The sequence below is a fragment of the Ursus americanus genome, chromosome 2 (assembly GCF_024610735.1).
Source record: "Ursus americanus isolate L20-20 chromosome 2, mUrsAme1.1.p, whole genome shotgun sequence".
In the NCBI taxonomy this organism is placed as follows: domain Eukaryota; kingdom Metazoa; phylum Chordata; class Mammalia; order Carnivora; family Ursidae; genus Ursus; species Ursus americanus.
Window position 1 is genome coordinate 87293206 of NC_142128.1, and position 16606 is coordinate 87309811.

Here is a 16606-nt window from a genome sequence, read left to right on the forward strand (position 1 = left end):
AGACTGAGTTGCTATACACCTTGGTTGGCATCCTGGAAAACGTCAAGATCTGAACAGGTTCCAGGAAATGAAAATGTTGTCTTAGTGATGGCTCCTGTAAAAATATGAATAATGCTGTCTACGACACTGTAAGTGTAAAGGAGATGAATTCTGAAAATATCAACAATTTGTTAGGAAAGCCTTGCTACACATGAATAAATGTCAGTAGGAAGCTTAAGACTGCTCTGTAGGATGCTGGTTTCTCATCCCTTACCGCGACCCTACCCCCCCCCCCCCCCGATTCTTTAGCCACAGAATTGGCCCACTGTTATTTAAGCTAGCCACATTCAAGAATACAAGATCTTGTAAATCAATCTATCTCCCCTTCAACACCAAGGGTTTGCCCAGCTATCAGAACCACCATTCTTTTGGACTTACCTACCAAACTACGTCTTCTGGCACCAAATCATTTAAATTACACAAGACAGAGTTGCGATAGTTTTCTGTGGGAAAGGCGCTGAGCTAGGAGTTAGCCCATAAGGGAATGTGAGGCATGGGACCATAGATGAGTCAGTCTTTCTAGGCTTAACTTTCTCATCTAAGTTCCCCTTTAGATTAAAACTCTGTAATTCTAAGTCTTCAGGTTAGATGGAATCTGACTACAGGCAGAAGCCTCTAGTTATCCTCATGCCTTGAAATGGGCAACTGGCATCTCAGATGTGTGAGTCAGAGGGTGGTTACAGGCCTAGCTGACTGCAGCTGGAAGGGCCCCTCTTTTGATATCTCATGGTGTGTTTTTAGATGGGAGATGGGTATTGGCTACAAGCCACTGGATTTAAAACCTGAGTGGCTATTCGTAAAGCTACTCCTTCTTACATCCCTAAAGAGTTTATAACCAGGACTTTCCTTTACATTCTCATCCCCATTCCCTCTCACACACTCAAGCCCCCGCTTCCCATTCAACACTTCTTGGGGAACTCCATGACTTCTGACAGATCCTTAACAACAAAAACATGGGGAAGGGGACTGTTCTAAGTATAATATATATCAACTCATCTTTAGACAATAAGATACAATTAACTTAACCCTAAACCACAGAGCATTTACCTATCTTTTCAACATTTCTTATTGCTATTCCTGCCCATATACATGAATCTATTTACTCAAGTTCAAATGATCTAGTACTTTTTTTTTTTTTTTTTTGATGCTTTGGGCTATTTTAGTTAACTGCCAAGCAAAACTCACCTTATGAGAAGGTACGTAAACAAACTGGCAGATTGGCTGTCTTAGTCAAAGCCAAGTAGTCAAAATACCTCTCAGAGGTTCATTCTTCGCTCTGCTCACTCAGGATGTTAACTATTAATTTCTAAATAGGCTTCTTTCAAAGTATATTGACACTCATTAGTTTAAGATGCCTCCGTCTCTCTATCTGGTCATTTGCAAATGGATGGGATCACAAGGAGCTTTATTAGCACACTGATTCCATAACCCCATCTAACTGGCAAAGTGTAAAATCAGTTGCTGTCAGGTTACCCAGCATTGGCAGAGTTCCTCCTGGTAGCTCATGCTATTACAGAGAGAGTTATAGGATGACCTACTAAATATGTAAATACTACCAGATTCACTTTGTCCCAAACCCAAGGACTGCCCATCTGGAGAAGTGAAGTATATTACTCAAACTTGGCTTCTTCTTTAAAGGAAGAATTCTAAGAAGCATAATTCCAAAATGAATTTTCTTCTTTAGAAACAAATTGTGGGTAATTACCTAAACCTACATGAAAAACAGAACTTTTCCAGTTTGTAACACAGTTGAGTATCATAAATGATATTTAACTGTCATATGACATTTAACTGTTCATTGACCCTCCGTATAACTTTCCAACTGTCTTCTCCTATAAAGATGTCTAATATAAAATCACAGAAACCCAAATGGGTACCTGTTCTTTCTGTTGGATCAACTATCAGGATGTTTCCAGATTACCAACCCCCCTTTTTTTTTGTCAATTAGAATATCATCATTCTTACAGATATATTGGAATTCAAGGTGAATCTGGATTTTTAAATTTTATTCTATGAAATATGTTTTCTCTAAGGTTTTTAAACCAAAACCATCAGTATTTAGAGACTCAGGGTTTAACTTTGTTTCATGATTGCTTAATTCTAAGAAAGAAGTTTCAGCCAGTAACAGTCTAAATTTAAATGTACTTCATATTTACTTTCATCTCATTCTTTCCACAGCAGACATTTTGCTGATTGAGTAGCTGAGAAGAGGAGAAATTCCTTATTGTAGAAAGAGAGAAAGGAAGTAGGGGCCAGCTCTGCCGTGTAATGCCAAAACAGGAGGCCCTAATTAGAGGAGGGACCCAGAAGGGGAGAATCGAATTATATGCAGCACACAAGTAATTCACAGCTCTTTCTCAGATTTTACTTCAAGAAATGCTTCTGTATTGGATCTTTTAAATTTGGGGATAAGTCTGGTATTTTATCACAGAGAATTTAAACTAGTACCACTCACATTCTTGAATTTCACCTTTCAGTCTCTTATTTCTTCTTGATGGATCCTACTATGAGCTATATGGTGTTTTGCACAGTCTGACTTCAGAGAAAACCATGTTCCACAGATGCTTAAACGTTGATGTTCCTAGGAACCGTGAGGCCTTCGGAGACGGCGCAGCCAACTTGCAACAACCAGTCTCTAGAATTTTGTTATTAGTCTTCAGGAAACTGCCTGTACTGAAAGACTATTCAAAATTTTTAAATGTGAAAGTGTTTATATGACCAAAGCTTCAGGATGTGGATTTTCTCACTGATCCTAGCATTTCAAAGAAATAATAATGGTAAGAACTGGAGCCCTGGATTATCTCTAGGATACAGAAAATTTCAAATGAGAAAGAAAAAGCAGCCTTACAATTCAGACATCTTTTTTCTGGAGATAAGACTCTGAGATCATTTTTGTCTTACTAAATATGGATCACAAAACATTAGTTTTTCAGTTTTCATTTATCAGTCATGATATGTACAAGAAAAACATTTATAGAAACACACACAAAAACAACAAAAAATAAAAATTCCTTTAAACTATTACATTAAGGTGAACAAAACTATACGGAATAAGAAACACTGTCAATAGAAATTAAAACTAACATTAAATACCAATACTTACACAACGAAGTGGACTGTTAGCAAAATAAAGCTCACATTCGGTCACACAGAAAGACAAAGGCATCAACTACCAAAATACAGTTTTGTCTCAATACCTCCTCCTTGTCTTGGCCTTGGGAAATCACGAAGACCTAAAGCACCGGACTTACTTTCTTCCCTACTCCCTCCCTCACGCTTCCATCCTTTTCACACTGGGGTACCAGTGTAAGAGGCTCCTGGAGGTGGCTAACCGTGCAGCGGCTCCTAAGGCAGCGGTGGCTGTGCTCCGAGGAATGTAGAGCTTCTGGGAAATCTGATGCTCAGGAGACAAGATCAAAGAGAGCTGGTCCATGGCTCCATGACTCTTGTCTTTGAATACTGTAATAGCATGGCTACTAGAGAAATCATTCTTTAGGCTCTCCGGAGAGCTCTCCACTGAAAAAGAAAGAAAACATAAGTCTATTCAAGGGGTTCTCACACTCACTGCCTTCTCTTTCTCATTCTAGATCTTTACTAATGTGTGTGACAATCATTTTCTTTAGGTGGTGACATCTTTTGGTACAATTCGAGAGGATGACAGTCAAACCAGTCAACAAATGGAATGGAAATGAGAGTGGGGAACTGAGACGAAATAAACCCTTGTCAGAATGAGGGGGGAAAAGAGAGACAAAAAATATACTTATCAACAGGGAAGGGAAAATTTCTTTCCAGGACGTCACAAACTGCATATAATTCCAATTCCAGGGAGGAGTCCTGAAGCTCTCTTTCCTTCCAGCAGTGAGCACAATGGTGTCCCACAGCTGTTTTCTATTGCCAAAGTGGTTTCAGTTTGAGTCTGTACCAGTGTAAAAACAAAACTAACCAAGATGTTTGTAAGAAGTTCCAAAAACCAGTTATCAGCCATAAAATAAATTCCTTAGGAATTAGTGCCAAAGGAAGGGAATGCTAGGCATTGTCACATGCATACTCTAGACCGTGAACTCTTTATTACCTGCCTACAATGAGAGAAGGAGCTTTTGCCGGCATCGAAGCAAACACACCGCTTCCTTCAAGAAAATTATGCTTTACTTAAGAAAAAAAAAAAAAATCCAGGTGAACTAAATAAAATGGTAATGTGTTGTCCATCATCACAAACACTTCGCACACTAGTACAAGTATGATTACATATTGAAAAGCACTGCTCTAGACCTTAAAAACACCGATTTCAAAAAATCTAGAGAAAATATGGGCGAAATCCAGTACTTTATTCATCTTTGCATTTTTAGCAGCAATGCAGTGTGTGGTATATGTTCCGTACATTTGTGATGAATTATATTCAAGGAGAATTTCACAGGGTATTCCAAAATGTAAAACTCTGATCATAAAGCTATAATTAATGTCCACTAGAGAGGAAAAGAGCTGGTGAGTTCTAATAAAATAAGAGGTTTTACACAGTTTTGGTGAGCTCAGATTTTAAAAGGTACAAATATATGAAAGCAGGGACACATGATCAAAGAATTTGAAAGAACAGCAAAACTTTTTTTTTTTTTTAAAGATTTTATTTATTTATTCGACAGAGATAGAGACAGCCAGCGAGAGAGGGAACACAAGCAGGGGGAGTGGGAGAGGAAGAAGCAGGCTTCCAGCAGAGGAGCCTGATGTGGGGTTTGATCCCAGAACGCCGGGATCACGCCCTGAGCCAAAGGCAAACGCTTAACGATTGAGCTACCCAGGTGCCCCAAGAACAGCAAAACTTCTGCTTCCAGATATGATGTTAATTCAACAGTGATTGAAAAACAATCTCTTGGGGTGCCTGGGTGGCACAGCGGTTAAGCGTCTGCCTTCGGCTCAGGGCGTGATCCCAGCGTTCTGGGTTCGAGCCCCACATCAGGCTCCTCTGCTATGAGCCTGCTTCTTCCTCTCCCACTCCCCCTGCTTGTGTTCCCTCTCTCGCTGGCTGTCTCTATCTCTGTTAAATAAATAAATAAAATCTTAAAAAAAAAAAAAAAAGAAAAGAAAAACAATCTCTTCTGCTTTAAACAACTGGAAAACTGGACAAAATGTATGAAACAGCAGCAGATTCATACACTGAACAACAAGCATGCAAAACAGTGATCCCTAAGAGAAGGGAAACAAATGAAGTGAGCCCTACAAGGGCCTTAGCTCACCACTGAAATAGTTTCTAGGCTTCAGTACAAGATGGGAGAATCCAAACTGAGCCTGGAGATCTTACTGGGTTGAAAAGACAGAGTTTGGAATTCAAGAAGGCCACAGTGCCTTAAATTTGTGCGAAGAAAGTACCAGAGAAGAGGCAGCTAGAAATCTAGTTAGATAAGAATACATGCAGTAACCTCTGAGATCAGCCATAGCAACTTCTTTCTAGATACGTCTGCAGAGGCAAGGGAAACAAAAGCAAAAATTAACTACTGGCACTTCATCAAAATAAAAAGCTTCTGCACGGCAAACGTATAAACAACAAAACTAAAAGGCAGGGGGGCCTGGGTGGCTCAGTTGTTAAGCATCTGCCTTCGGCTCAGGGCGTGATCCCGGGGTCCTGGGATCGAGCCCTGCATCAGGCTCCTCCGCTGGGAGCCTGCTTCTTCCTCTCCCACTCCCTTGCCTGTGTTTCCTCTCTCGCTGGTTGTCTGTCAAATAAATAAATAAAATCTTAAAAAAAAAAAAAAGGCAACCTACAGGATGGGAGAAGATATTTGCAAATGACATCTCTGATAAAGGATTAGTATCCAAAATATATAAAGAACTTATACCTGGCAGCTATACTAACTCAGCACCCCAAAAACAAATAACCCAAATAAAAAATGGGCAGAAGACTTGAATAGACATTTTTCCAAAGAGGACATACAGATGGCCAACAGACACATGAAAAGACGCTCATCATCGCTGATCATCAGGGAAATGTAAATCACAATGACAATGCAATATCATTTCACACCTGCCAGAATGACTAAAATCAACTACACAAAACAACAGGTGTTCGCAAGGATGTGGAGAAAGGGGAACCCTCTTGCACTGTTGGTGAGAATGCAAACTGATGCAGTCACTCTAGAAAACAGTATGGAGATTCTTCAAAACATTAAAAATAGAACTACCCTCTGATCCAGCAATTGTACTACTAGGTAGTTACCCAAAGAATACAAAAATACAAACTCAAAAGGATACATGCACCCTGATGTTTGTAGCAGCATTATCGGCAACAGGCAAATTATGGAAACAGCCCAAGTATCCATGGAATGGTGAAAGGATAAAGGAGAGGTGGTACATATATACAATGGAATATTACTCAGCCATAAAAAAGAATGAAATCTTGCCATTTGTGATGACACGGATGGAGCTTGAGAGTATTATGCAAAGTGAAATAAGTCTGCAGGAGAAAGACATATACCATTTGATTTCATTCACATGTGGAATTTGAGAAACAAAACAAATGAGCATGGGAGAGAAAAGAGAAGCAAACGAAGAAATAGACTCTCAACTACAGAGAACAAACTAATGGTTAAAAGAGGGGAAGTGGGGGGGATGGGCAAAATATGTGATGGGGATTGAGTGCACTTGTTGTAATGAGCACTGGGTGATGTATGGAAGTGTTGAATCACTAAACTGTACACCTGAAACCAGTATTATACTGTATATTAATTATACTGGAATTTAAATAAAAACTTGAAAAAAAGGGTTATCAGAAGTGAGAGGGGGTGTGAGAGTTGAATAGGTGATGGGGATTAAGCACTTGTGGTGATAAGGACTGGGTGATGTATGGAATTGCTGAACCACTATACTGTACACCTGAAACTAGTATTACAATGTATGAAAAGAAATCCCAATAAAAATTTTAGCAGGCTTTGTGTAAATTTATGTTAATTATAAAATTCATATGGAAAATGATCTAAAATAGCCAAAACAATTTGAAAAAGAACAAAACTATATGATTTTAAGACATATAAAGCCACACTAATCAAGGCAGTGGTATAAAGCCATATAAACCACTAAAACATAACAGGAAGTCCAGAAACAGACCCTCCCATATACAGCCTACTGACTTTTGACAAAGATATCAAGGCAGTTTAAAAAAGGATAGTCTTTTCAACAAATGGTGCTAGAACAACTGATATTTATATGCGATTAAAATAAACATTGATCCTTATATCACACCATAATATTAATACAAACCATAACTCAAAAATTAACAAACTGGATCACAGATCTAATTTTAAGACCTAAAACTACAGAACTTTTCAAAAGAAAAAAAGCAAAGCAGTTACTTGGGTTAGGAAAGATTTCTAAACAGGACACAAAAAACTCAAACTTTATGTTAAGAAAAAAAATCAATCAGACTTCATCAAAATGAAAACTTTTGCTCTTCCAAAGATGTTAAGGAAGTCACATGCATGAAAATAGTTGTGATATATGTATCACATACATACAGATGTTTATATCTGACAAAACTTTTGTGTCCAGAATAAAGAATTTTTACAAATCAATGAAAAGATGATAATCCAATAAAAATGAGCAAACAGTTCACTAAAGACAGTACATGAAGAGACGGTCAACCTCACCGGCAAACAGTGAAACATAAACCACAATAAGATACCACTACGCATGCACCAGAACAGCAAAATTTTAAAAGACTGATAATACCATTTGTTGGCAAGGAGATGGAGCAATCGGATTTCACACATTACTGGTGTGAATAAAAAATGGAAGAGCCACTTTGGAAAACTTTTTTGGCAGTTCTTAAAAAGTTTATCATGTCATCACGTGACTCGGCAATTTCACTCCTCGGTATGTATGAACACGTCTACACAAAGAGCTGTGAATGTCCACAACAGCTTTATTCATACGGGCTCAAGTCTGTCCATCTAAGGAACAGAGCCAGACAACTGGTACCACTTAGCAATAAATAAGAACAAACTTTGACACTGGCAACAACTTAAACGAATCTCTAAAACATCGTGCTGAGTGAAAAAGGTCAGACTTAAAAACTGTATAATTCATGACTCTCTTTCTATGAAATTCTAGAAAAGAGAAAGTAACATGGCAGGAACCAGCAAGCAAGGGGAGGGAATGAGTGCAGAGGGAAGCAAAGAACAGGGGGAACTGTTCTACGTCATGACTGTGGTGGTTACAAGACTGTACACATGTGTCAAAACTCACAGAACCATCTTAAAAACTGGAAAATTCTACTGTATGTAAAACTGACTCCCCTCAACCAAACTGCAAAAAAAAAGAGGAGTGGCAAGATAGAAGGGAACAACTGAACCCAGTAAGTACTTGAGACAAATGCTAAAGTCAGCAATTTTTCAAGTTATGTTCTGAAAAAGATAAAGGAAAGTTTTTAGCAGGATGACAAACCACGGTATTTGTCGATTCTATGTAAAGCTACCTGAACCAGAGTGTTTTTCTGCAGAATCAAGCGCCGTGGGACTTGCACTGAGGGCTGCTGTGGACAGCTGCACTGGCTTTGCCAGAGTCTGAATGCAGCTGGGCTGGGGCTGGCTCCCTTCTGCTGACTGCTGCGACTGGATCAGAGAGCTGTAGAATTCCTCCAGTTTGGGCAATGTGGAAGGATCTGAAGAGCTCTCTACGGGTGGCAGCTGCAGGATGAGAAAAGAAGAGCAAAAGCATGAAAAGTACTGTTAGCGTAACAGGGGGAATTAACCCTGTTTTGGTTCCTTAGTTATAGACAAGACAAATATTTTTCATATCAGAATTAATACCACTACTTACTTATAAGAACCTAGTTGCGTTCTAGAAAAAATGAGTCCTTCTCTAACTTCGCGATTCAAGAAACATTTATTGGACACATATTATGAGCAAACCCGGTGCTGAAAGCTGCCGCACAGAGCTAAGGAAGGGTGGCGGGAAATTCGAGAGGACGTGGTGAGCACTCACACTCTGGCACACTGCCAGGTTACCTGCAGGTGCTTCTTCATTTAAACCTCAGGACGACCGCTCTAGCTTAGGGGTTTGTCCTCACTATGGGCCCTTTCACTTAGTAGAACGCTTTTCACAAGAGGCGAAGTTATCCAGTGTCAATCAGTAGGTGACAAAGCAGAGATGGAAACTCAGCCCAGTCCATGTTCTCACCACCTCCCGGTAAGACAGGATCCCTGTCCCTAAGCTCACAGCCCTCAGAGAAACTGTGTGTCCTGCAGCCAGCCATGAATGGAGGTGTTGCCCGCATTCTGCAGAGAGAACACCACACTAGGAGAACATAAAGTGGTTAAAGGAAGGCTCTTCGGAAGAAGAGACAAAATGGAGTATTAAGAACCAGGGTTTGAGAGAAAAAGATGAACATCCCATATGGAGACTAAATTGAACTTAAGTGAATGGAATATCAAATTTTAACCATGAGATCCTATATCCTACTGTACAGTCATTGCTGAAGCAGATACAATCTATGGTAACTTAGCATTTATCTTCTGTGATGGTAACTGGCATTAATATGACAAAGCCAGCCCTACCCCATCTAGGCTGCCGACAGTCTGGGATCTGCCCTGAGTGAACTGAACCAGTAATTATACAAACAGAAAATGTAGCTTTGTATGTTCTTCAGGCTCATATGTAGTAGACATTTAGTATCAGCTGGCATTCCTTTTCTGTTCCATAACAAAAAAATCCTGCTCATTTTCAAACGCGGCAGGCATGAATGCAGTTATACTATTATGCAATATACAAAGGGCTATGTGTGTAGCCTTTTTTTGACAGCAAAAATGAAACTCACAAGCTATACTGGCCACACAGTACGCTACTTCAGGAAATCAAAGATCCAGATTCAAATTTTTACTTGGCTTATGCAATTCATGTGTGTTTTAGTTACCCTGCAAGTTTATTCTCAGAATTAGGCTAAGCGTTAGTGAGTTCTTTCAATAAGGCTCCGAAGCCAAGTAAATAAACACTAACATGATAAATTTTTGGAGCTGAAAAGATCACTATTTAAATTGGTCTTTGCAGATAGACAAACTGAGGCTCCAAAAGGTAACTTGTGCCAACCTGCAGATTTTAGTTTGTGGTGAGGCTAAGCCGTAGACTGCAGACCAAGTGTTTTTTTTATACTACGCCCTGCTATTTTCAGTAGATTTCAACAAAAATTGAAATCAGAAACAAATTTTTAAGGCAATATTCTTTTTCTTTCCTCATAAATATGATTTCGAAGAAAGATACATCATTAAAACATAATTAAGATGCATTTTAATAGCTTCTTATTCTGAAAAAAAAAAAAAAAGTAACAAAGGCAAATCCTGTCTAAATTTGTATGACACCCTGAAAGCAAGTGCCTGCAGTCAACTTGAGCACTTAACTGACAATCGAGGTTCTTTCTCAGAGTGTTCTCCAGCCTTGCTGCTCAAAGTGTGGTTCACCAACCAGCAGCATCACCTGGGAGCTCGCTAGATGTGCAGAGCCTGCATCCCCATCCCAAATTTGTTCAATCAGATCCTGCGTTTTCACAAGATTCTTAGGGGATGTGTAGGCACATTATACTTTGAGAAGCATTGTTCTACCAGATTTAGCTCTCTGTAGTTATCAGTGACTGCCTCCGTCATAGTTATCTGAAAATACACCTCATGGAACTAGAGGTAAATGACAAACTTTCAAGAAACATGATTAACATGTGCAATCAAAAGCGTAGCCCCAAACCACAATAACATACAACTTCACACCCACTAGGATGGCTATGTTAAAAAAAAATAGATATAACAAGTACTGGCAAAGATGTGGACAAATTGGAACACTCTTATATGGCTGGTGGGAATGTCTATTTAGGAAAGTTTGGCAATTCCACAAAACATTAAATAAAGAGTTACCATATGACCCAGCAATTCCGCTCCTAGATATATACCCTCATAAAACGTGATACACATCTACATAAAAACATGTACATGAATGTCACAACAGCATTATTCATAATAGCAAAAAAAACTGAAAATAACCCAAATGTCCATCAGCTGACGAATGAACAAAATGAGGTCTATCCATACAATGGATTATTCGGCCATAAAAGGAAATAAAGTACTGATACATGATTAACCTTGAGAATATTATGTTAGGAAACCAGACCCAAAAGGTCACATATTGGGGCGCCTGGGTGGCGCAGTCGTTAAGCGTCTGCCTCCGGCTCAGGGCGTGATCCCGGCGTTATGGGATCGAGCCCCACATCAGGCTCCCCCGCTGGGAGCCTGCTTCTTCCTCTCCCACTCCCCCTGCTTGTGTTCCCTCTCTCGCTGGCTGTCTCTATCTCTGTCGAATAAATAAATAAAATCTTAAAAAAAAAAGGTCACATATTGTACTGATTCTAATTTCATGAAATGTTGCAAAAAATAAGTAAATCAATGGAGACAGAAAGTAGATGAGTATCTGGCTGATAAGGGGTAGGGTGTCAGCTAAGGGATGCAGGGTTTCTTTGGGGGATAATGAAAATGTTCCACAATTGCTTGTGGGATGAATGCACAATAAACTAATGGACTAGTGAATATACTAAAGCCATTAAACCGTGCATTTTAAATGGGTACCTATATGGAATATGAAATATACCTTATAAAGCTGAGGAGACAGAGGATGGAATCTCAGCCCCACCTAGGATTTCAGCTGAGATCCCCAAAGGATCCCGCATTAGGAGTAACAGCCACATCTAAGGAGTAAGGACAAAAGTGAAAAATAGCAGTGCTAACAAAACCTAAAACCAAACCTCAATGTGTGTGTTAAGGTGACTGGCTGGTATCTGCCAGCCGTAGGACATCTCAGCCTGCCTTGGAGGAAGAGAACTTACCCAGAGCCTCTGGAATTTTTTATCCATAATGTCCAATATTCAATTAAAAAACTCATGAGATATGCTTCCCACTTTCTCCACCCCAACCCAACAATGCCAAAATCAGGATAAAAGAGAAGATCAAATATGGGGGTGGGGGGAAGAACATACCCAAGCTGATTCAGACATGGGCATCATCTGAAAAAAACTTTAAAATAACCGTGATTAAGCATGATCAAGAATGTAGAGGAAGTGACAGAAAAAAATTGATGAAAATGTGGAGAATTTAAACAGAGAATTCAAATTTAGTTTAAAAAAAGAATCAAATGGGCATTCTAGAACTGAAAAATGTTTGAAATTAAGAATTCAATGTGTGGGTTTAGCAGCGGAATGGATCCCACAGATGACAGGACTAGTATTTTAGAAGAATCGATAGAAAATCTCCAAACTGAGACACAGCGGAAAAAAAGAAAAAAGAATGTAAACATGAGAAAAGAGCCCAACAGGCATGTGGGACTCAGCCAAAGTGCTAGCACATGGGTAACTGGAATGCCAGCAGGAGGGCGATAATGAGGGAAAAGCACTATTTGATTAGACAAATAGGCCAGAATTTTCTAAAACTGATGAAAGGCATCAATCTTCTTATTCAATAAGCTCAGTGAACCACAAAGTAAATCCAAAGGAAATTACATCTAGATATATCATTATCAAAGAGCTTAAAGCAAAAGACAGAAAAATCTTAAAAGAAGCCAGAGGAAAAAAGACATCACTGTCAACGGAGCAATGATACCTGACAGCTGGCAATTCAACAGAAGCCTGAACATAATGGTAGGACATCTTCAAAGGGCTGAAAGAAAAAAGTGTCACCCTAAAATTCAACACTCAGGGGAAATATCCATCAAAAATGAAGATTAAACTCAGAAACTTGGGAAATTAAACAACATATTCCTGAACAGCCAATGGGTCAAAACAGAAATCAAAGAGAAACTAGAAAATATCCTGAGACAAATGAAAACAGCATACCAAAATTTATGGGATACAGCAAAATGAGAACTAAGAGGAATTTTTTTAAAGATTTTGAGAGAGAGAGAGAGAGAAAGAGAGGGAGAGCGCATGAATGGGGGGAGGGGCAGACGGACAGGGAGGAGCAGGCTCCCCACTGGCGGGGGGTCCAGTGCGAGGCTGACCCCAGCCCCTTCACAGCCTGAGCTGAGATGAACAGCAACGTTTATAGCAGTAAATGCCTACATAAAGAAAGAAGAATCACAAACAACTTCACTTTATACCTTAAGGAATTAAAAAAAAGAACTAAGGCCAAAGTTAGCAGAAGGCATGAAATAATAGAAATTAGAGTAAAAATAAATGAAATATAATAGAAAAAAAATGAAACTAAGAGCTAGTTTTTTGAAGCCATAAACAAAATTTACAAACCTTTAGCTAGACTAATAAGAGAATATTCAAATATCAACAAACAAAATTGCATTTCTATATACTAACAATGAACTACTTGAAAAGGAAATTAAGGAGTGCCTGGCTGGCATGTGACTCTTGATGTCGGAGGCTGTGAGTTCAAGCCCCACATTGAGTGTACAGATTACCTGGAAAGGAAATTAAGAAAACAATCCATTCACAATAGCATCAAAAAGAATAGGAGGTGAAAGACCTGTACACTGAAAACTATATAACACTGATGAAGAAGCCATAAATAAATAGGAAGATATTTCATACTCACGGATTGGAAGAATTAATATTAAAATTTCCATACTACCCAAAGTGATGTACAGGTTCAAAGCAATTCCTATCAAAATGTCAATGGCATTTTTTACAAAAACAGAAAAACAATTCTAAAATTCATATGAAACCACAAAATCACAAAGGACCCCAAATAGCCAAAACAGTCTTAAAGGTGGAGGGAAAGGAGGGAGCGCTCTTCCTGATTTCAAAATACACTTATAAAGTTACAGTAAAAACATTATGGGACTGGCACAAAGCAGACATACAGACCAAAAGAATAAAATCGAGAGCCCAAAAATAAAAACACACATTCAGTCAACTGATCTTTGATAACAGTGCCAAGACTACATGATGGGGAAAGGGCAGTCTCTTCAACACACGATGCTGGGAAAACTGGATATCCACAGGCAAATGAATGAAACTGGACCTTTATTTTACACTAGACACAAAAACTGACTCAAAATGGATTAAAGACTTAAACATAAGACCTGAAACGAAAAATCTCCTAGAAGAAAATAGAGGGGAAGCTTCAGGACGCCGGTTTTGGTAATCATTTATTGGATATGAAACCAAAAGCATAAGCAACAAAAGCAAAAATAAACTAGTGGGACTACATGAAACTAAAAATCTTCCGCACGGCAAAGGAAACACAACCACAAATGACCACGCATTATACGACATTTGTATCAAATGCCCTAACGAGGCAAATCTGTAGGGACAGAAAGCAGATTACTAGTTGCCTCAGGGTGTGACTGCTAACGGGCACTGGGCGTTTCTGAAGGGTTGAGGTGTTAATCCTAAAATGAAATCTGTGCTGTTAGGCAACCCCCATTTCTGGAACAGAAATGTTCTATATAACACAGCATACATGCGCTCATACAAAATAACCATAAATCTGCTTTTCAACAAGTCTCCCAGCTTTGAGTCCTTTATTTTAAATGTGACACATGAAAATAAAAGTGCAGAGGCCTGGTGGCCAGATTTCATGATTCACACAAATTGTGCTGCTGTTTTCAGGATGCTCGTAATATATTTGAGAAACCCAAGACAAACAGGTTTTGTTCCAGGATTAGCACTTTCTGCCACAGCAACATAAAAGGAAAAAAGTAGAGATTTATATTTTTGGCTAAATTATATGAAAATACCTGTTTTCTGTATCTCTTACGTAGAGATTTTATCAATCTTTCAATTCTAAGCTTCGGATTTTCTGAAGAGATAAATCAATTAAGTTGATTGAAATTAATTTTAAAATCAACCTACATTCTGTGCATAGGTGTTCCACCAAATGCTAGAGAGGGATCATTAACAAGAATTTTACTTTCTAAAAATGAAAGCACTTCCTCATGAGAATCTGTCGATAACATTCATTAGACATTTACCTTTTGAATCCTGGTTGTGCCAGTATTTTTTTCCTGAGCACCCAATCCCTCTTGTTTTTGAACTTCTACTTTCACTCCATTCATAAGGCCTGAAGGCTGCCATGAATCATCCCATACATCTTTGGGTCCAGAAAAGCACCAATCCTATAGAGAAAAAATTGCAAGCATAAACCAAGAGACAGAGCCACATGATCCAGACAAAGAATAACATGGGCAAGGTAAAGGCAAGGAGGCAGAGTTGATCAAACAGGAAAAGGTGTTTATTAAGTTTCTATATCAGTGTGGTCCATATCCAATATCTTGAATTCCTTGGAACACACAGATGTCATAAAAACAAATACAGCTCTGGTTTGTAGCATTTTCTTGAATACTGTTGAAGAAAATGGCCAGATGATTTTTCATGATCATCTAGTATTTAAATGGCATAAATAATAAGGAGGAATTTAACTGTAGATATTTCTTCTAATAACCAGTGGGAAATACGTTACATTTTAAATATATAGTTAGGCCCAATATTAGCAAAAATTCTCAATGCAGAGACCCAGAGATTATATTACAAAGCTAATGCAATAAAAATAAAATTAGTGAAAACAGTTTATTTATAGATCCCAAGGCCTAAGAGTCCAATGATAAAACAAAAATCATAATGGTTAAAAGGTTAGATAAGACAATAAGTCCATGATTTACTCTTCCCTGTTTCAACTTGTTCCCCTCCCTATCACTATCATCTTTGGGGGAAAAAAATATATTCTTCTGAATTATCATGGGATAAATCCTTTTGAATTCTAGAGTGTATAAATTTCTTGAGGAAATTTACATTTCCATTTTTCAGTAATGATTTGCTGTTTTCCCAGGGATCTAACCTGTGGCATTTCTTTACATGATGGGTATGGTTTCTTTCCACCAAGACTTGAGGTAAATAAGTGGGAGGCAGCATCACCCCCTTTTCCCATTTTAGCCTGCAAAGGTAACCAATTCTCATCCCAAACATCATCACCGATAGTCACTGATTCCAGGCATGGCATTCCAGTGGGGATCTCATCCTAAAATGTATCAGAAGACAAAGAAAACCTTTAATTTACAGTTGCTATATGAGTACATTTTAAAATTTAGGTTTAAAATTTTTTTCCTGACTCCAGGTAAAGACAGCAGTTTGAATACATAACTGAATACTCTCTCCTGAAACATCACCAAAATATTCAGATTTAGATACAAACTCCTTGTTAGAACAGAAGAAAATACCACCTACATTCTGGATACAGAAAAGATGACAAATGACAACTTACTAAGCAGTCTTGAGAAAGTAGAATTCTGAGCTTAGAGCAGGAAAAACTGAGAAGCAACCAAATTTATACCAGATACTGCAAAAGCTCAGAAATCGCTAGTACAAGGTTTTTGGAAATGAAAATGTAAAGTGGAAACAAAAACAAAAGCAAAAGTAGAAAGTCTCTATAAGAAGCAGTTAGATCTCCAGATACATAACCTATTCCATATACAAAGGAAGATACACCTCTTTTTCCTGCTGGAAAACCAGAGGTCTTCTGGAGGGTAAAGGTGAGGGTGGGGCAAGCAAAAAAACAGGGGAACTCAGCAAAGGTTTTTATACTGAATAGCAAGGCCCCTAGGTCTGTTT

At 38.6% G+C, this 16606-nt stretch overlaps 1 protein-coding gene across 4 annotated transcripts in view; it reads right to left on the reverse strand.

The window, feature by feature from the left end:
* Nucleotides 1-272: 272 nt before the first annotated feature.
* Nucleotides 273-16606, reverse strand: part of TDRD5 (tudor domain containing 5) — a 115718-nt gene continuing 99384 nt past the window's right edge. For all 4 annotated transcript variants that reach the window (XM_045811322.2, XM_045811319.2, XM_045811321.2 and 1 more), the window contains 4 exons: nt 15837-16016; nt 14974-15117; nt 8498-8708; nt 273-3555 (listed from right to left, as the gene is read on the reverse strand). In XM_045811322.2, the coding sequence (XP_045667278.1) occupies nt 3311-3555; nt 8498-8708; nt 14974-15117; nt 15837-16016 (780 nt within the window). In that variant the 3' untranslated portion in view covers nt 273-3310. The remainder of the gene's footprint in view (nt 3556-8497; nt 8709-14973; nt 15118-15836; nt 16017-16606) is intronic.